This window comes from Rhodamnia argentea, chromosome 9, assembly GCF_020921035.1.
Source record: "Rhodamnia argentea isolate NSW1041297 chromosome 9, ASM2092103v1, whole genome shotgun sequence".
In the NCBI taxonomy this organism is placed as follows: Eukaryota; Viridiplantae; Streptophyta; class Magnoliopsida; order Myrtales; family Myrtaceae; genus Rhodamnia; species Rhodamnia argentea.
Window position 1 is genome coordinate 9,172,369 of NC_063158.1, and position 22,486 is coordinate 9,194,854.

At 40.2% G+C, this 22,486-nt stretch overlaps 2 protein-coding genes across 6 annotated transcripts; both read right to left on the reverse strand.

Moving 5' to 3' along the window:
- Positions 1-3,108: 3,108 nt before the first annotated feature.
- LOC115757186 (pectin acetylesterase 8-like) lies at positions 3,109-6,624 on the reverse strand. 3 transcript variants are annotated; one of them, XM_048285200.1, is made up of 13 exons: positions 6,419-6,624; positions 5,924-6,045; positions 5,745-5,827; positions 5,256-5,451; positions 5,078-5,157; positions 4,862-4,948; positions 4,649-4,773; positions 4,483-4,543; positions 4,343-4,396; positions 4,178-4,255; positions 3,967-4,072; positions 3,703-3,848; positions 3,109-3,497 (listed from the first exon to the last, which is right to left on the reverse strand). In XM_048285200.1, exons 2-13 carry the CDS (start codon positions 6,042-6,044, stop codon positions 3,369-3,371), a joined length of 1,266 nt encoding a protein of 421 aa, XP_048141157.1. In that variant the 5' UTR covers position 6,045; positions 6,419-6,624; the 3' UTR covers positions 3,109-3,368. The 3 variants fall into 3 exon arrangements, with proteins under 3 accessions (XP_048141157.1, XP_048141156.1, XP_030553168.1); XM_048285199.1 differs by having other exon boundaries at positions 5,924-6,071; positions 6,419-6,623; XM_030697308.2 differs by having other exon boundaries at positions 5,256-5,385; positions 5,924-6,071; positions 6,419-6,621.
- An 8,098-nt stretch (positions 6,625-14,722) lies between these two features.
- LOC115757185 (carbon catabolite repressor protein 4 homolog 4) lies at positions 14,723-20,372 on the reverse strand. 3 transcript variants are annotated; one of them, XM_048285202.1, is made up of 11 exons: positions 20,184-20,372; positions 19,993-20,090; positions 19,504-19,544; positions 19,198-19,247; positions 18,611-18,680; positions 18,350-18,471; positions 17,457-17,590; positions 15,941-16,085; positions 15,708-15,855; positions 15,324-15,356; positions 15,132-15,242 (listed from the first exon to the last, which is right to left on the reverse strand). In XM_048285202.1, the coding sequence occupies exons 1-10, from the start codon at positions 20,240-20,242 to the stop codon at positions 15,336-15,338; spliced, it is 888 nt and encodes a 295-aa protein (XP_048141159.1). In that variant the 5' UTR covers positions 20,243-20,372; the 3' UTR covers positions 15,132-15,242; positions 15,324-15,335. The 3 variants fall into 3 exon arrangements, with proteins under 3 accessions (XP_030553166.1, XP_030553167.1, XP_048141159.1); XM_030697306.1 differs by lacking the exon at positions 15,324-15,356 and having other exon boundaries at positions 14,723-15,241; XM_030697307.2 differs by lacking the exons at positions 15,324-15,356; positions 19,198-19,247 and having other exon boundaries at positions 14,723-15,241; positions 20,184-20,226.
- Between the last annotated feature and the right edge of the window lie 2,114 nt (positions 20,373-22,486).

The window sequence follows — 22,486 nt, forward strand, 5'->3', positions numbered from 1 at the left end:
ATCACCAGTAGACTAAACTGCAATGCATCACACTGGTGCACAAGGAATGCTGCATATTGCAGACTTACCTGATTTGAGCTTTGATAAACTTAGTCTTGATTTGAAAAAGGCGGCGCCTCTGATCTGGATAAAAGCAATATCATGTAATCATGCAGTGGATGACCTTCGAGTTTTGACCAAAAGCACCAGGGCAACAATTGATGGAGCTATGGAGTCTAATACAGGAAAATATTGTTAGTTGAAGCTGAAAACTTCCAGATCCAACTCCGCAGCCCCAGCTCGTTTTCGCTGGGAAGGGGTCCCAGGTTGGGAATGGGGAGGGATCTCTCCTGTATTCGTAACTCCATACTAACAGTGAAATGGTTGTTTAGTGCAGCACCGTGGTTTTTTCTCCAATCTGATTTTGAAGAGATTTTCCCGTAAAAATTTGTGTATCTTCTTATCTGAAATTTTATCATTTACATTTGTGTTCATAACACCAATAGCAGTTGGAGAATTCAAAAGCGGATGCCTCTCCATTATAATCCCGCAATGCTGTGATGAAACATCAGCAGGGACCATGAAAAAGGGCACAGGAGTTAATAAAGGAGTGTATAAGTTTTTGGCGAGTTATGCTCTCCTTGATGTTGTTATGGTCCAAAAGGTAACATAATCTCATGTCTCGCTTTTTCATTTTTTGTCCTATTGTGTTGTTGATTATGATTTGTTCTTGTCCTTTCTTTCAGCAGCTCATATGGTGAACAGTGAAGGAAGACGTACATCAAAGTGCAGAAGATTCAGAGAAGGAAACTTAACATACTCTGTGGTGGAAGACTGACCAAACGCGCAAAAATCATCTGCCAGGCGAAGAAACTTGGAAGATGTGGCAGACTAGGATAAGGAGAAGGAGAAGAAATGTGGTTAACCTTTTTCCAAGTCTCCTAGGAGTAGTCTAAATCAGATATTGCTGCAGCCAGATTATAATTTTATCAAGTTGCATACTAGCCAACACGTAAAGAGAGAAATACGAAGAAGACATCACATTCCCGAGGGACAAACGTTCTTGTGTGGCAAATAAATACGTCAATAATATGATCCATAGTTAGGCTTACAGAAGGAAAAAAAACCAAGAATGATGATAAGAAAGACAATAATCTGGGACCATAGGATTGAGCATTGACTCGATTTATGGAAGTGGAGAGGTGCACTATCATATCCTTAGTTAGAAGATGAATGTGGCCGGCTGCACAGCAACTAGGCTAACTTTCAGGTGTATTGTTATTGCCTGTTGCCGTTTGTGTTATGTTTAGTAAGGTGAAGTTGAGATTCGAGACTGGACGAAACCGCTGCTTTGAATAATATGTAGACATGAAATGATCAATCTCTAGAGAATAAATCTATCCAAACAGGAAAAGGACGATGGGATAATTTGGAGGTGAAAACACTCAGCAACTCACACAACTCAAGAAGAGAAGGAGACGAATTGGCCTTTCTTTTTTTTTTTTCACATTTATTTCACCTTATGAAAATGATCACAAGATTTGCCTTTATATAGACTTTTTCACATGACTTTTGACCTTCCTCTTAAATAACTCATAAATATATCTAGCATTTAAAGAAGATAGATTATGAGAATTTACAAAATCAACTAGACATAGAAATACGAACTCTTGAGCAATTCACTTAATTATGAATGTTAAAAGCAATGCTATAATAAAGACTCTCAATTTTTAAGCCGAATGAATATCGATAATCCAGTAGCTCATCGATAACCATGAAATCGACAACATTAATGAATTTGGTTTAATTGTTAACAAAGAATATTAGAAGTGCTTATTTTGGTATCAAAACTTTTCACCAAATCACTTGAGTGCCAAATTGAAAAGCAAAAAAAAAAAAAACCAATCCTTTATGTGCCTCCGGTAGTAAATTTCGGCAATTTGTCCTGTTCCGACCGCTGTGTCCACCACCTTCATTGACGCCTCCTCCGGTCTCCACGTCTCTTTTCGCATACTCTGGCGCTCCGTCAACACCCGCCTCCCCGCAAATGGGCGTCTGCGAGGGTGACGTCATCCTCCTCCTCTCCCCCAACTACATCTCCTTCCTCTAAATTTCACTGTGAAAATTGCAATTATGGTGAGACAAAATCACACAAATGAAGTAGCTGACCTCTATTACGAGTTTCAGTTATTAATTTAGCCCCAAACCCACCATTATGAGCTTAGGGTCTGAGCAAGAGGCTGAACTTTGATAGGAATCGTACACCATTATGGAGTTTCAGTTATTAATTTCATGTACTCCGCTTCTGTGGCGATAGAGCCACTACTTTTTGTAGTTAAGAAACCCAACTCACCACTTTTTGCAAATATGCAAATGGTAAATTCTCATGTTTTAACATGACACTTTCTTGGACCTCTTTCATTTCAAATGCTTGAAAATAAACACTTCCATCTTTATTGGGAAAAGCATAAAAAAAGTCATAAGCCTATTGCATTGATACAAATTCAATCATAAACTTTTTAATTGAACTAATTTAGTCTCAAATCTTTTTGTGTTGATACAAGTTTAGTCCATCCGGTTAATTTAGGCAAAAAATTACCGATGTGGACATGCTAGTCGTCCTATAAGGCACGACTGATGTGGACATTTTTAATTTTGTAATTTTTTCCATGTTCTTTTTGTCGGTGGTCGATGGGGCGAGTGCTGATGAGGTCCCCTCGCTAGACCTGGCAAGGCAGAGCCTCGCCCAAGCACCTAGGAATGGCTGGCAATGGCGACCCTTGCTAGCCATTGGCTAAAAGTAAAGGGAAAGGAAAAAAATGAAAAAAAAATTCAATTTTTTTTTTTAAAGTCCACATCTATGCCGATCGTGCCACCTAAGTTGGCCAATATCCACGTCAGCGATTTTCGATCTAAATTGCTACAAATGCAAAAAGATTTAGGACTGAATTAGTACCAAAGTAAAGTTTAAGACTTTTTGGTACTTTTTCCCATCTTCATTGGTAACGCTTTTGCTTGAACAAAAATTAATCTGTGGAAAAGGGTCGCACTCCCATACACTCTTCTAAATAAATATATGTAGTCGACATAAATTCAGAAACAAAAATAGAAGGATGTAACTTATGTTTCTTCATTCTTTTCTAATTCTTCATTCAAGGCCGTCCGAATACACATAGTTGCATGTAGGTACAATTGCTTACATACAAAATAATGATATGGAACATGCCCAGCACCAATTTTTGTTGCCATGGGCGACCCCTGTTTATTTTATGACTTAACATATTCTCTCTCTCTCTCTCTCTCTCTCTCTCTCCCTCTCTCTTAAAACTAATATCAATGAGTATGGATCTTTAAAAGAATAACCGATGCATGTTAATTAGCTGATGAGACTATAAATTTGGGCGTTCTTGGGGATCAAAGACCCGGTTGTGGCAGGTGGGATTGCAAGGATATGGGCAATCGATCTTCTGGAAGGGTTTCCTGTCAAAGAACCAGTCTCCAACTGCCCTTGCTATAGACTGCACAAAGAACAAGACGCAATTCATGCAGATAATTAGATCCTTATATATACAGATGTGTAAAGGCTCTGTTTTTCTCAAGAACTAGCATGCGGGATTGTCCTAAAGGCTCTGTTTTTTTCTCAATTTAATGTGTCTCAAGGACGTTGGCGGGGAATCTAGAAGTGTCCCAAGGCTGGAGTGGGTGCAAGGCGGGGTTTCTTACCGTCTTCGCCAGTTCGGGAGAGTCGCCCCACAACCATGTCTCTTGCGTCTCAGATTGGCAGTGCGCATAGCACGAGTCTACGAACACTCCTCTTGATGAGGAGCTGCCCAGTCTGGCCAATGCATACATGAACTCCAACCTGAAATCTGGGAAAATCCAGCATCTGGCTTTGAGTTTGATGGAGAGCAGTTGTTAATAACAAGCTTAGAAGCACTGTTGCATGACTTTTGAGTCGACTAGAGAGGGGAGATCACAAATAGTTACCTTGCATGACTTTGAGTTGATTAGGAGAGCAGTTGTTGATGTCGAGCTTGCAGCCGTACCAGGTCCCGTGCGGGTCAGCCACTCCGGGTGCCAAAATATTCTTAATCTGGATTAAGCCAAATATGTATGCAATGAATTCCAGATGTTATAGAAAACTCTCACTTGAAACTAGGTAAAACCATAAATTCCCTTCGAATCAGGACTTACTGACCTGCCAGGAATCATAGGCCGCATTGAGAATGAACAGCGGTGTCTGCACTTGTCGAGCCACGTACTGAGGGAAAAGGCACTGCATGTTTGTTCGGGGATGTTAAGCATTTGATGTTAGCGGCAATGTCACTCAGTGAGGTAAAGAATTAGGAGAACAGATGCTTACCAATCCCGGTCTAAATATCGAAGTGCAGGATCGTGGCAAATGCTTGGCCGATCCCTGTTCAAACACATCATATGTGAGAAACTGAAGCGCTAACCAAGAAATTAACAAGAAGGGTCATGGTGGTTGGTTGGAGAGAGTACATGAGTTGCAACAACTTGATTGTAGAAGGATTCAATGTGATACGCCCCGGAAACATCCTTCCTGGCAAAATTGAAGCCTCTTTTAGATTTCTTGTGACAGTAATAAACCTCCCTGAGAAATGATCTGGTTAGGCCCAGTCAATCAGACTCATATGCATGAGCTTACGCGTTTATGAAATAACCAGCGTCCGAGAGGCACTTCACTTTAGCTCCCATCGGTAGGAGAGCTCTGAAGCCGTCGCAGTGTACTATGGTAGTCAATCCACCAGCTGAACAGCCAGAAAGAATAGCCTGTCAAAGAGTTTCCGCTACCCTCACAAATGATGAAGATGAAAAAAACCGAGAAAAATCAGGGGTTGCAAGATCATTGCGGTCGTACATTTTGCGCGTTTTTCATTCCTTTAGATAGCAGATCCTCCATCACAGCTAGCCAAACCCTTGCTCCTCTGAAATGCAGGTTTGTTGCCTAACCAAATGTTGGCACAAATTGAGATCTCCCACAGGAAAAGTTCGTCAAAAATTGAAGAACAAGAGATCTGAAAGTTTGGTTCTTCTTCCTATTTACTTGAAAAGATGCATAGATATAGGATCTCACCGGGTTTACAGCTTCAATATCTCCAGTAAATGATGCCCCGTCACAGTACCGGATTTTAATTCTATTCCAGTTATAGAAGTCTGGATCGAAGCAGATTTCAGTTATACTCGGAGGTAATGCATTTCGTGCAGATTGCCTTAAGTCCCAAACTTTCCAAGGAGGAACTACGATGTGTTACCAGGATTGAATCTTCGTTTGTTGCTGAGTATCCCAGAGAAAGCTATTTCCTTGGCCATCTGCTTGGATGAACCTAGGCGGGTATTCTTGCGGGCGAGACAGGTCGTGATATTGTTACACCATCCTCCACCCTTTAATGAACGAAAAGGGGTAAGCAAAAGAAGATGGAATATCACAATGAAAGGAACAGACTGAGACTGCATTTTTGGAAGAGGAAGAACTAGTCAATAAGGCAAGAATTAAGTGAGATCTGATAAAGGTCAGTTTGCCCTTTTAACCTATTGAACTAAAAGAATAGAAAGGCTGGATCACAATTTCCGATCTTTAAGAACTCTGGTAGTTTCGCTTTCACACGTCCATTGAGGAAAACCTGATCCAGATTGAATGCGAACATTAAAGGAAACAGGGGACGAGACAAACATGAACTTTTTCAACATCAATCACTCCATATCCATCGAGCATCTTCGATTTCAAGCACATGGGGACAAACCTCGATGTGGACCAACCAATTGTGGATGCCGGTGCCGAACCCCTTATCGAAATGATAAGCCGGAGGACTGCCGTCCAAGCAAACTACATCACAAGAAGCCCGGTACAAGCACATAAAATAAGTGTGAAGGCCTCAAATATGCAATAAAAACTTTAGCCGGTGAAATGAAGACCCCTTACCAGCTCCTCTGGCTACCGCGTTTCGAACGTAAGTAATTCCTACAGGGACTCCTCGCGCTTCAAGCAATGCCACAAAAAACAGCAGAAAACATAACCACAGCCTCGATCTCGTTGCGGCCATTCTGCACAGCGTCGAGAAGAACAGCAACAGGTGACCAAAAGTTAATCACATTGTGAGTGCCACTAGTAGCATTACTTGCCACCAACTCTCTCTCGTTAACCACGCTCACTGAGATCATCAAGAAACGCAACATTCCCCAACCGAACCGCGATAAATGAATCGCAAAACGTTACTTACAAAAGATAGCTTTTCGCTTCAAATGAAGCCAATCAATACACACAAAGCAAGACAAGCCGCAAGAAGAACCGGAAAAAACTCAGACTCAACAAATGTTGTGCAGATCATCAACGACAGCGACCCACCTGTCGCCACCCCTCTGGTTCGTAGCGCTCTGAATGCACTGGAGAGAAATCAAGAAAAGCGCTGAGGCGTACCTCTTGAACGACGACGAACTCCACCCAAGAAAAGAACCAAGCTTGAGCTTTTCTGAACCGAAATGGCGACTTCTGGCCTCGACCCAGTTCACTTGATAGCTCAGAGAAGCTCGTGAAAGGCGGTCCTTTTATAATGGTGATCGGTGGGTGCGACAGGAGCCGAGGCGAAAAGCGAGGTATTGGTGGTAAAAGAAAGATTCTCGAAAGAGAATGCGAAAAAGCGCCTTTTTTCATATGTGCCGCCAAACACGAAGTTCGATGTCCGGTTTTCCTTCTTCTTCTTTTTTTTTTTTTGGTGGGATTTGGAACCGACACTTATTTTCGTTCTTTTTGGTTGGTGATTAGCTCTATGCGGGTCATGTCACGGGGAATCGGGTCGAGCCTGCCTGACCCGACCCGTGTTGTGTGGAAGACGGGAGCCCCTCTGCGAATCTCATCGGTGCAGGCGCTGCTTGGCTATGCTAGTGCTTGTGCTTGGCACGGAATTCCAATCACGTGTGTCTGAACTGAAGAGGGGGATTCATTCTTACTTGAACCTGGGCCATTGATCGGATCGGATGTCATGATCATGACCGTCAAACTCCCCTTGGAATTGCACTACGGCTGTCAACCAAGCAAAATAATTGCGCTGATATCTCCCCAAAGTTCATGTCCTGAGGCTTCCTTGATTTGATGTGCTTTGAACAAATGAAAGCTGAGATGGCTCGAAGTTGGATTTCAAGGAGCGATTGGAAGTGCATCGGCAATTTCTTTTTTCGTTCCGACCAGTTTCGACTTAAAAGCGAGATGAATTTTGCATGTGATCTCCTTAGTGAGAGAATTTTATATGATTTTCTTTTCTTTTTTTTGTAAGCGATAAGTTCAAAAGAGACTCAGTAAAACACGCTCGTAAGTATAGGAAAAGCAACTAATTAATCTATCGGTAATGCTGCGGTCGATAACTCTTGCTTTAACTCGAGTCATGACTTGTCATCGAAGGAACACGACTTGAGACATATCTTGAGTATTAGCCCACCAAAGAAATATCTAAAGAAAGAGAAAAGGCTTATCTCGTTCTCGTATCATTTTTGAGCCACACTTTTGCATGGTCATCAGCTTGATCTTCAAAGCCGAAGGAGCCAAAAACGCCGTCGCCATTAGTTTGCTTCTAACTCAAAATCTCAAAACAACTTGTCACCACTCGGCGTTGAAGGAATATGACTTGAAGCTTATCTCGTATTCTCACGTCGCTCTTGAGCCACATCATTACATGATCATGCTTGATCCTCAAAAACAAGGTTCCAGACAGAGAACAGGTTCTCGAGGATTGAATACATCCTTTACATTGGAGTTGAATTTGACTAAGTGAGAACCATTTCGACATTGTCCCTTTAGCTTGCCCGTTGGATAGCCCATACAGAGAGCATCGCTCTCTATTTCTCGGATATATCGGGTCACTAGGAGCGTTGTTTTAGCGCTCTCATGACAAACCCGATCATGAGCTTGGCGGCATAGAGTGTCGGCTATACCTGCCCGCCCTACGGGGGTCGGAAGATACATTTAGGAGGGGATGAACATGGCATTTAGTTATGCGGCTCGGCCTGCCTCGATTCAGATGTATTATGTCCAATCCAGACTCGTATGGCCTAGAAAAATAATACTTTGTTATTGACGGGCAGACTCTACGCAACAAGTTAGCCTCGATTCTAGCCGACCCATTGATCACCTCGACTCCGTAAACCCGTTGCAGCCATTCGTTGCACCACACATAAAAATGAAATCGTGAACAGAAGACATATATGTGGAAACTGGAAAGTACTCGGGAAATCTTCCGTCAAGATTTTATGTCCTTGGCATTCTCATGGCACATCTACATGGGCCTTTGGCCATTCCTCCGTCCCTCCCAAGTCCCAACACTTTTTTTTTTTTTCAGCAAAACAAAACTTCATTTTTACAAGAGGAACTTCCCTACTTGTGATGGACAAACGATCAATCTAGACCAATTATACCCAAATAAGGAAAAAAAAATGTGTAGGACAAACCGTTAGGAAACCTCCACGGCGGTGGATTAGAAATGTTGGACGTCGCAATTTCGAAAATTGTTGGCCACACACCCTTTTATGCCATGATAAGAGTTGGGCAGGAGCAAAGCACCCACCAACTGGAATACTCATAAATGAACGGCGCGATCGAATTGAGACCGTGATCGATTAATTGGAATGACGATTGCGATGTGGATTTATGCAAGGAATTATTGCATGAAGCTTGGATCCACATGAATAGTGGGCACGCCAACAATGTGTCATAAATGAGTTCGAACGGTCTATCGAGCTTGAACGTCCAAGTCATAATACGTATGGTAAGGAACTCCATGGTGTTAGAACCTTTCCCTTGAATTATGCACTTGGGAGAATTGGTGGATCGTAGACAGACAAAAACACATCTTTTTTGCTTTGAGCACGAATTTGTCTTCATTGCTGTTTGACATGCTTGTCCACAACGATGAGCTCCAAAAGGAGGGGCCTCCCCCAGATATTGGCTAATCACCGTCAGAGATTCCGATGGTAATGGCCAGATCTTAGGGGCAATGTCCAAATTTTGCTGGCAGTGGTGAACGTAGATAGACAGTACATACTAGCTTAGAGGGCGAGACAAGAAAATTTTGCATTTCCTAAATCTAAGGGGAGCGCATGACAACGGTTCTATCTCCTTATTCTTCTATTTTTCTGTTTTGGGGAACAAGTATAGAATAGAAATCTGTTTAGAAGCGTAATTTTATTTTTCTATTTTCGGGATAAATTTCGGGTCCAGTAGTAGGTTTGAAATAGAAATAAGAAGTAAAATTTTCTACTTTTCTATTTACGTAACAGAAATAGAAATAAAAATTCTTTTTATTGCTCATTCCGTCTCTCTCGCGGACACGGTCTTCCTTTCTCTCCCCGTCCCTATCGTTGGCCACCATTTGCCATCTGCGGATTGCTAGTCCCCGATCCCCGGCTCCCTCTCTCTCTTTTGCGGTCTCCCTCTCGCTCGTGGTCGGTCGCTCGTCGATAGTCTCTAGTCTTTGACTCTCGTTCATCATTTGTCATCCACCCATCGCCATCCGTTGGTCTCCGGCTGCCCTCCGCCGGTCACCGCCGCCATTTGGCATTCGTTGTTTGCTTGTCGTCGTCCACTCCGATTGCCCTCTACCGGTCTCGGCCACCGTTCACCATCGGTTGGCCGCTGGTCTCCGATTCTGGCTCTTGTTCACACTTTGCCGTTCCTCATCTCTTGGAAACTACAGAAATTTTATGTTGTTATCAACTAAATTTATGTTCCTAGAATAGAAATTTGTGTCATTATCAAACGTGTCTCTCGCTTAGAAAATCTTTTTTTGAATAAAATAGAAAAATCTATTTCTAATTAGAAATAGAGCCTTAGAAGAGAATGATTGTCATTCACACTCTAAGAGAGCAAAACATGAGAATCTCATATTAATCTGAATGGACTATAACATATGTTTCATGAAATTTTCAATGTTACGGGGCATTTAGCGAGCAAGAGGAGGGGCCCTCCTGTGGTCCATCGTTGTTTCCTGAGACTTGGTGCACACACGTCCGGGAGTGAGGGAGGAGGAGAGAGAGAGAGTGAAAGAGAGGATTAGCCTCTTGGGGCTGCGAAAGTTGTCGATAATGTGGTTGGAAAAGTGTAGAGGTGTCAAACAGGTGGGTTATGTCGGATTTGGGTTAGGTCCAATATGGTCCAACTCATATCAATCAATTTAACCCGTTTTGACCTATTTTCATGCAGTACAAATCTCACGATCCATACCCGACCCGTCACATATTACTAAAACTCATTCATATTTATTCCAATCAAAACAAATTTATAAATTATTAAAAAATTATATTACTAAAACATTGTGAACTATTTTTCTGATTTTTTAAAAAAATCAAAAATATATTTTCATGTCTTCCTTTTCCTTTTACTTTTTTTTTTATTTTCTTTATCATTTTTACTTTTCCATTTTCTTCAAAGTTTGGTGAAGGTTGCTTACTGATCCTCACCAATAATAAGTGAGGGCCACCTGACCCTCGCTAGCCACAAGCGAGGGCTGCCCACCCAAGGCCAGATCTAAGGGTGTCAAAATCGAACTAGAACTCAATTGAATTGAATCGAATTGAAAATTTCGAGCATTTCGATTTGGTTCGATTTTCAATTCGGGTAATTGAAAACAACCATACTCTTTTTTTTTTTTTTTCAGTTTGGTTATTTCAGCTTGTCTAACCAAATTGCATTGAAAATCTTCAAGATAACCAATCTTTTTTTGTGTTTTTTATTTTTCCTTTTTCTTTCTTTTTTCTTTTTCCTTTTTTGGTGCAAAGGGCTAGCAGCCGCCGGTCAATGGGCGAGGGCCGCCACACCCTCATGTCGCCAGATCTGGCGTCGTGGTTCTGGGGAGGCTTCATCAACGAACAAAGGAGGTGAGAGCCGTGAGAGTTTGGGGGGTGGTTGAGGAAGGCTGGAGGAGAGTGTCGTCCAAAAGGAAAACCGAAGCAGAAGACGAAAAGAGGGCTGAGCTGGGGTCCGGGGGCTTCCTCTTCTTTTTCTTCTTCCATGAACGTGGACAGCCAGTAAGAGAACGGGCGTTGTCTCTGGAAAGCATTGTCGACGAGAGGAGCGTTCGTGTAGAGGCGGGCAGGTCGAGCGAGAACTGAGGGCATCGACGAGGAAAAGAAAAACTGAACAACAAGAAAAGGAAACGGACCGAGAGAGAAGAGTTTCGGAGAGAGGTCTTTCGTCGGGGCCGGTCCAGAACCAGCATCGTTCGGCAAGGGTTAGAAAGCGAACAGGAAAGCGAACAAAAAAAGAGTTAAGGAGGCGAAAAGAAAGAGAGAAAAAAAAATAACAATAAAAACCGGAATACAAAAGCTCTAAATTGAACTGAATTTTTAGTTCGGTTCATATTTAGTTTAGGGCGAAATTCGATTCAGTTCAAGTTCACACCCTTAATATTTCAGTTCAGCTCTATTTTTCAAGAAAACCGAACTGAATTGAACCATTAATACCCTTACCGAGATTTGGCGAGGATTTTGCGCCCCTCGCCTATTGCTGGCAAGACCTGGCGAGGGCCACAAACCCCTCGCCAGCTGTGGCCAATAGCCTGATCCTTGCTCGGATTTTGCGGGGGTTTCGCGGCCCTCACCTACTGGTTTGTGGTCCTCGATGAACTAATTGGAAAAAAAGAAAGTAAGACAAAAGAAAGACGAAACAAAAAAAAAAAATCAAAAGAAAAGGAAAAAAAAATACAAAATACAAAATTAGCAAATAAAAAAATAAAAAAAAATTGTGACTCACTTAAGTACTTAGGTAACTCATTTATGACACTTTTAGAAACCATTCAAGACCCATTAAGTTATTAAGAGTGACCAATTTATAACCCACTTAAATTTGTTAAGCAACACATTTATGACATACATTCTTAAATGTGGGTTATAATATGGGTTCTTGATCTATTATACTGTGCCAATTCAATTTTAAAATTTTAATTTGACTAATTTAATCTTAAACCTTGTGAAGATTTTTCAGTTTAGTCATTTCCATCAATTTTAATGGAAAATCATTTGTGTGATAGTGTAGCCGGTGTCGGCTATTTTATGTAGTACGATCGGCATTGACGTGGATAATTTTTACAATTTTTGAATCGATTATTTTTATGAATTATTTTTTTCTTTTATTTTTCCAACCCGAAGCCGACGTGGTGGTCTGCCGCCCCTTGCTAGCTACAAGCGAGGCCCCGACAACCCTCACTAGGTCGGGGCAAGGGCATCGTGGCCCTCGCCCGTGGCTAGGGAGGGCCGCAACGTCCTCAGCTAGACCAAGAGAGAGTCGGCCCAACGAGTTGGAAGAAAAAGAAAAAAATTATAAAAAATATAGAAAATTTTAAAAAATTGTAAAAGTTGCCTACGTCGTGCCAGCAATGCCACGTATGATGGCCGGCGTTGATTAGATAGCCATGTCAGCGATTTTTTGGTCAATATTGAGCGGAAAAGCTGAACTAACAAATCGTTAAAAGGTTTATGACTAAATCAACAAATCATCCCTAGAGACTAAATTGACAAATGAAAGGTTTAGGATTGATCACACAAGTGCAATAAGTTTAGAATTTTTTTGGTAATTCTCTCAAAAAGTGAAGAAGTTTGTGAAAATCAAATTTAACTTCATCAAAATTTGTAAATATACTTTCGCACGTAAATAAATTGGATCTTGGGGGGCCGAGGTCCACCCCCGGTTGGATTCGTCCATGGTAGCCGTGATGCTGTTCAAGAGGCGGCAATGGTGGCTGTGCCGACATGATGACGGCATCTCCGTTGTGGGGAGATTGCAAAAATCTTGGGACAAGAACGTTGAGATATTAATTAGGGCATGTGGCTGCGGATGACAATTGTTATTTACGGGTTAAGTGAACCACCAATCAGAGCTCGCCCCAGACAATAATGCCTAAACCTTGTCCAAATCCAAAAGCACATTAACATGACTATGGTCCAGCAGCACGAGCTTCCATTATGATTTTGTAACGAGAGGAGACTTTTTGGCTCACAAGCCCTACCACCTCGGGTGTTTGTCATCATCCTCATTCTAACAATTTCTCATCACTTCCTGGCTGGTTTGAAAGCGATCTCTGCACCCGAGCCTATCCCCAGAATTCGAGACCCAGCTGACCATCCACTGACCTAACGACGAACCACGATGGTTGCTCCAACACGGCACACGATTAGAACTTTGCGACTGTTTTCCTCTTGTAATTGCATCAAATGAGCCCCCCCGACAGTTGATCTATGTGTCCATACAGATCCCTTGTTCAGGGATTAATGGGCGGGCGCAGATTTATGAACAAGAGATAGTCTTGATCATGGGATATCATTGAGAAATAAGATCACTTAGCCGTGGCAAGAGCACGGAAAAAACATTGTTATAGGGGGATGATACACGTTGGTATCCCCGGATCTGTTGCAAGAAAGAGCTAATATGCAACTTTGCCCTGATTAGTATAAAAGTCGAGAGTGAAAGCAACTTCAAACGAACCACGACATCTTTCTCTTTTCAATTGTATCATCTTGAAGAGGACGCTCCTTTCCTTCAGCGGCTAAAAAAGTTGGACGTTTAGTAGAGTTTCAGGCCATGGAAACTCTTAGAAGCTCAATAAGCGGGAGAATTATACTAGAAGTCCTAAATCTATCGCAAATGTTTCAATTCAATCTTAAATGTTTTTTTGCCAATTGAGTCCCGAACATTTTGTATTTATATTAAGTTAGTTTATTCGGTCAATTTTGACGGAAAATCGCTAACATGGATGTCGACCGTCCGATATAGCATAGCCAGTGTAGACATGCATAATTTTTAATAATGTTTTAATATATTTTGACTCCCCACCTCTTTGTTTGAAGCAGAAAGGCAAAGAGCTGTTTGTTATTCCTCTTGTTAAAACTCAAAGGGAAATATATTCGCAGAAGACTTGTATTTATTTTTTCTCTTTATTTATTTTTTATCTTTTTTCTCTTTTTCTTTTTTTTTTTCCCTTCCTTTCTTCTTCCTTTAGTTGATCGCCAGAGGTCGGCAATTGGCCAGAGGTGAGGGCCTGCGAGGTGGTGAGGGCAAGCCTCGCCCCGCCCTTAGCAAGGGTCGACCTCACTCGCCTTTGACGACGTTCAACGATCGACTAGAGGAAGAATGAAGGGAGGGACAAAAAAAGAAAAATTAAGAAAAAATTAAAGAATAAAAGAAAATAAATAATTAATATTAAAATTGTTAACATCAACACCAGCTTAGCCACTTAGGACGTTCGGCGTCCGTGTCACCGATTTTTGGCTAAAATGCGGTCGAATGAACTACATTGACCCAAATGCAAAAGGTCGAAGAGTCAATTGGCAAAAAAAAAGGGGAGATTGAATTGGCATAATTACAATAGGTTTATAACTTTTTTGATAATTCTCCCCTCGATAAGCATATGAAAGTATATATTGTTTCAATTTGTATGGATAATACCATGGGAAAAGGGGGAAAAAAAAAACAAAGCAACTTTTGTTAGAAAGAATCACATGTGATTTCACAATCTATATCCACGGGTCGATTTGCATAAAATATTCGTGACGCTGTTAGAAATGTCGTGATCATGTCCACGCGGAGGTTAGGTATGGTCAAGCGTTGCTTTAAGCTATAAAGTCCCAACGTGCTGAGACATGCAAAGACCATCAAAGATTGTGCATATTATGCCAAAGTGAGAGCGAGCGCTTTGTTCGTTTGAATTGCTTACTTTTGGGTCCCCATGATGCAACATAGATCTCTTTCAATGCACATTTGAGCGGAAAGTTCAAGAGAAACCCAGAAGAAATCGAAAGAAATTTGTGAGATCATTATCGAGTTCTATTAAAATTTGAGATGCTAGATGAAGGCATGATTTTTCAATTACCCAGAACCAAATTTTTTCCCTCAAACCGGCATGGGCGATCAAAAAGGTTGATGAAAGCCATGCAAGTGAGCTCAACAAACTTTATCGCAATCAAGTTCAAATTCAGCACCAATTGGCAAATGATCGCTTGGATGGTAGTAGTTTGGCAGCCCGCCGACCACCTCCTCCGAGTTTGATCCGGGAAGCTCTAGGAAACTGATGGGCTTGATGTCTGAGGAAGGGCAAAAGAATATATAATCCAGGGTACCGGTGAAGTCGGGAGTGCAATTGGTGAACGATGGCTCTCCCCCAGTAGAAGCATAAACACTGCGCAGAGGAATCGGAAGGTCATCCGAACACTCTATTTCTGGTATTGTCGACGTAAGGTCACCTGACACAAGGCACTGATATACCTGAAAGAAGGAAGCACATTGAACAAATATTTTTGGTTAATCTCAATGCACACTGAATCTGCAAAAAGCAATAGAGCGCATGCAAACTAGTAGTCTACTCTGAGTAGCTTTTCTTTTACCAAGAATGGTGAGCCTAAACTGCGGCCTATTAGCCCAGGAAGTAGGAAAAAACGAGTTTAGTAGAACTGTCAGAAACAGAAAAATACTCCTATTTAGAACAATTAGGCAAAGAAAAGAAATTTTTTTAGCTTGGTCAGGGTAGGACTGTTGAATTATGGGGAAGCCACCAAAAAGATTGGTAAGGACAGCAAACGCACTCTGCCATCCGAAGATATCAACTTTAACTAGGGATATCCATCCGAAAGATAAGTAAATACAAGACAAGCATCACAATGGACATATATCTCCCATAAGATAAGACACGAGAAAGATACAGATAAAATCGACCTAGAAAAAAGAAGCGAACCTCGTCTCCTGGAGTTGAATTGAAGTCACCAGCCACAATAACAGCAGGAATGCAGTCAAACTTATCAGAAACCAGATCCCTGAATTGGGCTAGCCGCGATAACAGATACTTGGCTTGAGCGAGCTTAACATCAGCCCATTTAGGATCCCTGAACTGAAAAATCTCAGTATCCTCCAGAAACTGGACTAGTCCATAAAGTGGATACCATATACAATAGCAGAATAACAATTTACCAATAAATGTGGGTATTTGCCACAACAATGACATGGCGGGACAGATCCTTGAGTCTAAATGCAGCTAAAATTCCAACACAATCACGTTTCAATCTTACACGAGGATCATTGGGATCTCCACGGTTCTCAGGAGCATTTGTGGAGGCTGAAATGAAAGAACTTGACGTGAGTTTATAAATAGAAAAATCTTTTAGGAATTTTCTTCTCAAAGCAGGCTTTAAAAAGATTGCTTAGGTTAATGGAAATTGCTTCGTCTCTTTTCCGACAGAGACCAAAGAAATGGAAATCATCCACTTCCAACATGGCACAAATACCCCATTGCTACAGATCTTAGCATGAAGAGATAAAAACAGAATGAATATGATAGTCCTAACGGCAGTTCAATCAAAGGAAGTTTGGTACAGCAACAGTTTTTCTGCTGACTGAATACAATAGATGATACAATTGAGAAAAATCAAGCAGGAACCGGATGAGCTCTTTTGCAATGAATAAATTTTCATGAACAGCAGCCCCATGTGCATAAGATCATGCCGAGTGCAATCACATAAGGATAACCTAACCTTCTCCGGTTTCTTCGAAGGACATTATTTTTCCTATAGCAGATAACTGATTAAGAACGGCTGCCCAAGCGATCGCAAGAACCCAATAATGGCTTCTTAAGATGAAAATCTGAAGTCTATGTCCAAAGTCGAAAACAAGTCATCAACATTTAGAAAATCATCATAAGAAGATATGCTATGTCAAAACATAGTGTTGCCACTTTATTCTAGTCTCACGTCATGTAATTTCACAGTTAAGCGACTGCTTTGCCTGGGAAGCATTGAAGCAGCCAAAAAAGAAAAAAATTTCAAACAAAAAATAGAGAATTTCCTCTTGCACTTTGTGACTATTTGTGAGTAGCTCTTCTGGTCTATAAGGCCAACACAAGAATGAACCTCACATTTTCAAGAGGATAGGAATAAAGACCCATATCCCATAATTTAGAGCCTTACATTGGTACTAATTCTTTACAGGTCGTAACTATTCAACGTAAACCAGTTAACATATAGGACTCACAGAAAGGGCATAAAATTGTAAATCATATCAAAGCTGCTACATAATCCATGTATGGCTGATCTTGTCTTATAGATTTTACTCCTTGCTGTATATCTGAAAGCAGTCATGTCTCAATCAAGCTACCCCTAGTTGGATGCATCTAGCTTATCTCAATTTACAGGGCACACATTAGATTCAGAGTTGCACAATTGAATTCAAAAGTACGACTGGCTTTTTGCTCAATTTGGTATGCGTGTCAACGTAAAGATTGAAGTATACTAGGCAATGACGATTTTACAGAGAATGATAAATATGTGCCAAGAGGTCTTCTCATAGCCCAAGCAGCGGCTTGATTGTTCTGATATATGTCCATTACCACCCAATGACTTTTCAAGTCAGCTATCAGAAAATTAGCCCATGAGGTAAACGAAGAAAGATGACAGGAACAACCTAACTTGATCGAAGGGGCAAAAAACTTTACCAGGATTTTTGTGAATATTTCTATCTCCATTAGATTGCTCAAGAGAATCTTTATTAGCACTTCCGTCCTTATAATCTTCAATCGGGCTCACAAGATCATTGTAGTCCATCTTCTCCTCCAAAACTAACTCAGCCCTTCATAAAACGACGCCACCAAGAAAGTTGGATTCAGATTAAAACTAGCAAACAATTCAACATCACCACTCAACATTTGAGAGAAACTCCCTATTCAGTTTGGGAAAAGAACAAAGGATACGCTTATTAGTGATGGGCTACTCACGAAGGTTGCGCAAACAGTCATATCTTTCAAGGAAGCCCTTTTGTTTTCCCAAACTTTTCGTAAATAAACAATTTTATCAGTTCTTTATACAAGAAACTTACGAGGATAAGATGAGTTTGAGCAACAGAGAAGATAAGTAAAACAAAACCAGAATAAATCGTGAATTTAAAAGTGATAATTTCCGGGAATTTCACTCTTAGGAATTACTGATTTTCTAATTGAAAAGGAAGAAACTCAATTCACTGCAAAAGATGATATAGCCACTAAGAAATCAACTCCCAGCAGGACAAAATAAATAGTGAAGAAGACCAATGAAGCATGAATAAATTATAGGACTAAAGATGAAACAACGAAAGGTTTTTATAACTTAAACAAGATGCTGCCCCAATGTATAAGAAACCAGCTGCATGTTTTGCCAACTGATAATTCTATAACGAATACAGTCTCTTTCAAAATTGAATACTACTAGATTAAGCATCTTTTTAACAATCATTTATTCAACTACTACTCAGATTTTCCCACTAATCTTACTGTTCAATTTTGCAATAAAAATTTGCCGGACATGCACCATTTTATGCTCATATACAAGAACAAAAAAATAAGAGCCAAACTACCTGTCTTGCTTATAAAAAATGCCACAACCATCACGTTTCTGTCCACTTCTCTGAATATATAGACCAGAGTAACCTAGAATTTCCATTTTGCCTTTGTAAAATCCATCGTATTCATCCACTTCCTGGTGAAGATTGGATTGTCAACTATGCCACGGAATATCAGGTAAGAATCACACAAGAGAGCGCAAAGAATGTAAGGAGAATAAAATAACAGAATATGCAAATAGCATAAACAAATCGAAGGAAAAGTAGATTCAAAACCTGTAGGCAAAGAAAGTCAGCACCGAGGTTTTTAAGAATGGTTAAAATTGCCTGAGAACGAGCTTTCCACCTGCAAAGGCATTTAGCTGAACATGACTTGAGCTAAAAATGTCCATATGCAACTAATGGACTAAGCCATTTGCTTCTTTCAAGCACTTCATTATCTCTTCCCTCATTGTGGGGTAGGCAGTGAGAATGGGATGGGAGGAGATGACTGGAATTCACATAAGGAGACTTCAGGAAGACAGAGAAAACTACAGCAGACTTTACAACACATTAAAACCAGGCCACGTGATCCAAAGAATAAAATTTCTAACATGCTTAATACATAAGTTCAAAGTGAATGATGCGACTGCTTCCAGGTTGTGAATCCAACGAGATGCTGTCATATTAGCCAAAAAAGAAACATTCTCACTAATGCAAAATTTATAAATCAAGGAGCAATAGTTTCATTAACTGCTGTAAGCTAATGCTGATTGACAACAAACCCTCCAGAGGTAGAAAACTCGAACATTAATAATCATCCCATCATAAGGACTGAAAAAACATCAATTCCACAAAGAGAGACTTGCGTCTAGAAAAATTACTTGAGACAAGGAGATGGAGAGTGTGGAAACAAAGAACTCTTCACGTACACCTAAGGCCAAAAATTGAACCGAAAAGGTGGATCATGAGAAAAACAAACTTGCTCATAAAAAATAGACTAATAAAGTAAAGTTTTCAGTGTAGTGGTTAACAAGGAAGACTTTAAAACACCAGATCATTAGAATCCATATTAAAATCTTCCCCGCTGTGCAGCCAATCATATAGTAGATGTTATGACCCAAGAGAGAGTCAATGCAGCTATGATTTAAAGATATTACTATCACACATGGTAATAAGGCTTAGCATACCTGAGCCAAGATGTTGTACGATACAAGGCGGAATCTGAAGCCTGAAAAAGTTAGAAATTGAGATGGGAGTAAATTTTCAACTTCCAAAATTATATGTCACAAACATAAGCATCCATCATTTCATCTTCAATTCCTTCCAAAAGATACAACAAATTTCAGCAGAAGCTAAACCGTAATTAGCCGAATAGAGGCCTGACAACTGGGTATATAGTCAACCACGCACATCAACTTTCATGTATTTCCTAAAACTAGCGTCAAATTTCAGTTCAGAGCACAGATCTCTCACTAAACGCCAACTAAAAACGCTCCCCTAAACACCCAATCGGCCACAGGGAAGTAGCCAAGTTATTACATTCCTCAACCAGCCCCAATTGAGCTCAAAGCACAAATTTACAACAAGATGCCAATCAAACAGTCCTCGCACACAATATCAGCAGTAGGAAAATCGCCACAAAAAAAAAAAAAAAATCACGAGCTACGCGTACCCACCATCAGGTTTACTCCTGGAGTGAATATCGGCGCCTTCGACCGACACGAACTTTGGAGAGACCGGCGAAGGATTGGTGCTCATGTTGCGCAATCGGAATCTGCGGGCATGAACGCGAGATTCATGACTAAATAATCCGAAAACGAAGTTGCCATTGAAGGAGGAGTGTGCCGAAAAGGCGAAAAATGATTACCTGGTGAAGGAGGAGGAGGGAAGAGGGAGACGCGGATTTACGAAGGCCACTCTTTGCATCACCGATACTAAAGCTAGCAATGCCTACGGAGGTTTTACGTATCGGAAACTGGCGGCGATAGAAGCAGTGTCGCGTCAGGGCTTGAGGCGGCGGCGGCGTCCACACAACAAAACGACGGTTCAAAGCTCAGACCGTTCCGCCCAAAAAAAGAAAAGAAAAAAGCGCTCAGACCGTTAATTCAAATTGAACCAAATCCGGAATTCAACTATTAAAACCAAATTGGCCTTGTAAATGGGATTCAATACATGAATGTAGACATGACCAAATGAAACCGTGGGTCCGGAATCGGCCCGTTAATTGGTCCCACGGTTCCGACCCGTTTAATTTTTTTTTTTTAAAAGTAGGGATTGGAGCCCAATGGGGGAAGAGCCCCCCCTTCCCCCAACAAACAGCTCTTTGGGCCGTTGCATTGCAATGATGCAACGGCCAAATTGGCCGTTGCTATACAAAAAAAAAATATTGATTTTTTTTAAAGTTAAATAATCATCCATTTCTCTATAAATATATATCTCCCCTTTTCATTTTTTTCATAAATCCTCTCAACAATTCTCTCAAATTCTCTCAATCCCGTCTTAATTCTCTCAATTGGATTTCTGATTAATTCTCTCAAAAATGATAAGTGGAAGCAAAAATACTGGAAAGACTAATATGGCGATGGGAGATTCTTAGTATCCTATTTTTGGATATGATCCTCATGAGTATACATATTGGAAAGATGACGACGTTAAAATCAACGTTGTTCCCATTCCGAACGTTGAGCATGTCCCAACACAAGAAAGTCTTCATCCTTTTACTGGTGTCGAAAAAATGTTGACGGCAAATGAGTCGGAACGGAAGGGTCAAGAGAGTACATCCGACTTGTAGCTCCACTTCGACAAGGTATATGATGAAAGCGAATGTAAGTATAATATAAATTGTAAATATTGTTCGCAAACATACAAATTTACGAAATGAGACGGCTACAGAACATTCCGTCGGCATCCGACAAAAAAAATCTATCGCAAGTGGAGATCGACACTACGCAACAACAAATTTTCGGGTACGTCAATTCTAATACTTATCATTTATTCCGTTACATTGATGCACTTTATAAACAAACATTAGCCGAATATGTTCCCTTGATCATGCTCCGTTTACTATTGGTGAAAATTTTAATTTGAAATATTTGATAAATACTGCATTGGTTCCGCAAGTACAAACTATTTCAAAAAGTACTTTTAAACGCGAACTTTTGCATCTTTATAAAAAAAAATAATCTTTAATAAAAAATTTTGTGAAATTCGATGGACATGTGTAGTTAGGTAGCGATATTTGGAGTGATTCTTAGCAAATTCATTCTTATATGGGTGTCATGTGTCATTGGATAAGCGACGAATGGACCATTTAAAAAAGACTTATTGCATTTCGAGTTTTTAATGAAAAACATTCGGCTAATAATATTTCTAGAATAATTAGGCAAGTTTTAGAAGAATATAATTTGATAAATAAAGTATTTTCAATTGATTTTGATAATGTCGCCACACATACCACTTCCATTCCAAGATTAGAAAATATTTGCAAACCCTCTTTTGGCGGATAATTTTTTCATATTAGATGTGCTTGCCATGTTTTAAATTTATGTGTACAAGATGGTTTACGAACTCTTGACACTTCTCTCGTCCCAATAAAATGTGTAATTAAATTTTTATGGAGTCGTGCCTATTTTATAAAAGCATGGGGAAAATTTTGTAAACAACATGGGAGAAGGGCAAAAAGGTTTCCAAAAGATATTCCAACTCGTTGAAATTCTACCTACGAGTTGCTTCGTCAAACTTTTGATTGCAAAGATTTATTATGTATGTTTATTTAGTAAAATATTCCCGAAATTACTTTACTTCCGCAACATTGGGATGTTTACAAAATTTTTTTAGATTTTTTAAAAATTTTTAATGATGCTACTAATACTTTATGTGGTATTTATTATCCTACTACGCATTTATTTTTAATAGAGTGTGTTAATATTGGTGGTGTTTTTAGTGAATATGAAAAAGATCTTGAATTAACTTGGACTATTTTAGTAATGCGAGAAAAATGGTTGCATTATTATTTCAAAATTCCTCTTGTCTATTTAGTTGGTATTATTTTTTATTTCGTATTAAATTAGATGGTTTGTTAGATTATCCGAAAGTGTATTATTACGATTTTTTACATTTCGAAGATACAATAGATATTTCAAATATACAAGGAGAGGTTAAAGAATCTAT

Bases quoted from the DNA above. Each gene is read 5' to 3' on its own strand.
- LOC115757186 (XM_048285200.1), bottom strand. From the start codon at position 6,044: ATGGCCGCAACGAGATCGAGGCTGTGGTTATGTTTTCTGCTGTTTTTT. The intron at 4,774-4,861 runs GTACGACCGCAA...ACTCTTTGACAG, and splicing joins GAATGAAAAACGCGCAAAAT to GCTATTCTTTCTGGCTGTTC. The intron at 4,397-4,482 runs GTACTCTCTCCA...GTGTTTGAACAG, and splicing joins ATCAAGTTGTTGCAACTCAT to GGATCGGCCAAGCATTTGCC.
- LOC115757185 (XM_030697306.1), bottom strand. From the start codon at position 20,242: ATGCAAAGAGTGGCCTTCGTAAATCCGCGTCTCCCTCTTCCCTCCTCC. The intron at 18,472-18,610 runs GTTTTGAATCTA...AATCTTCACCAG, and splicing joins CTGACTTTCTTTGCCTACAG to GAAGTGGATGAATACGATGG. The intron at 15,242-15,707 runs GTTCGCTTCTTT...TCCTTCTTTCAG, and splicing joins ATTCAACTCCAGGAGACGAG to GTATATCAGTGCCTTGTGTC.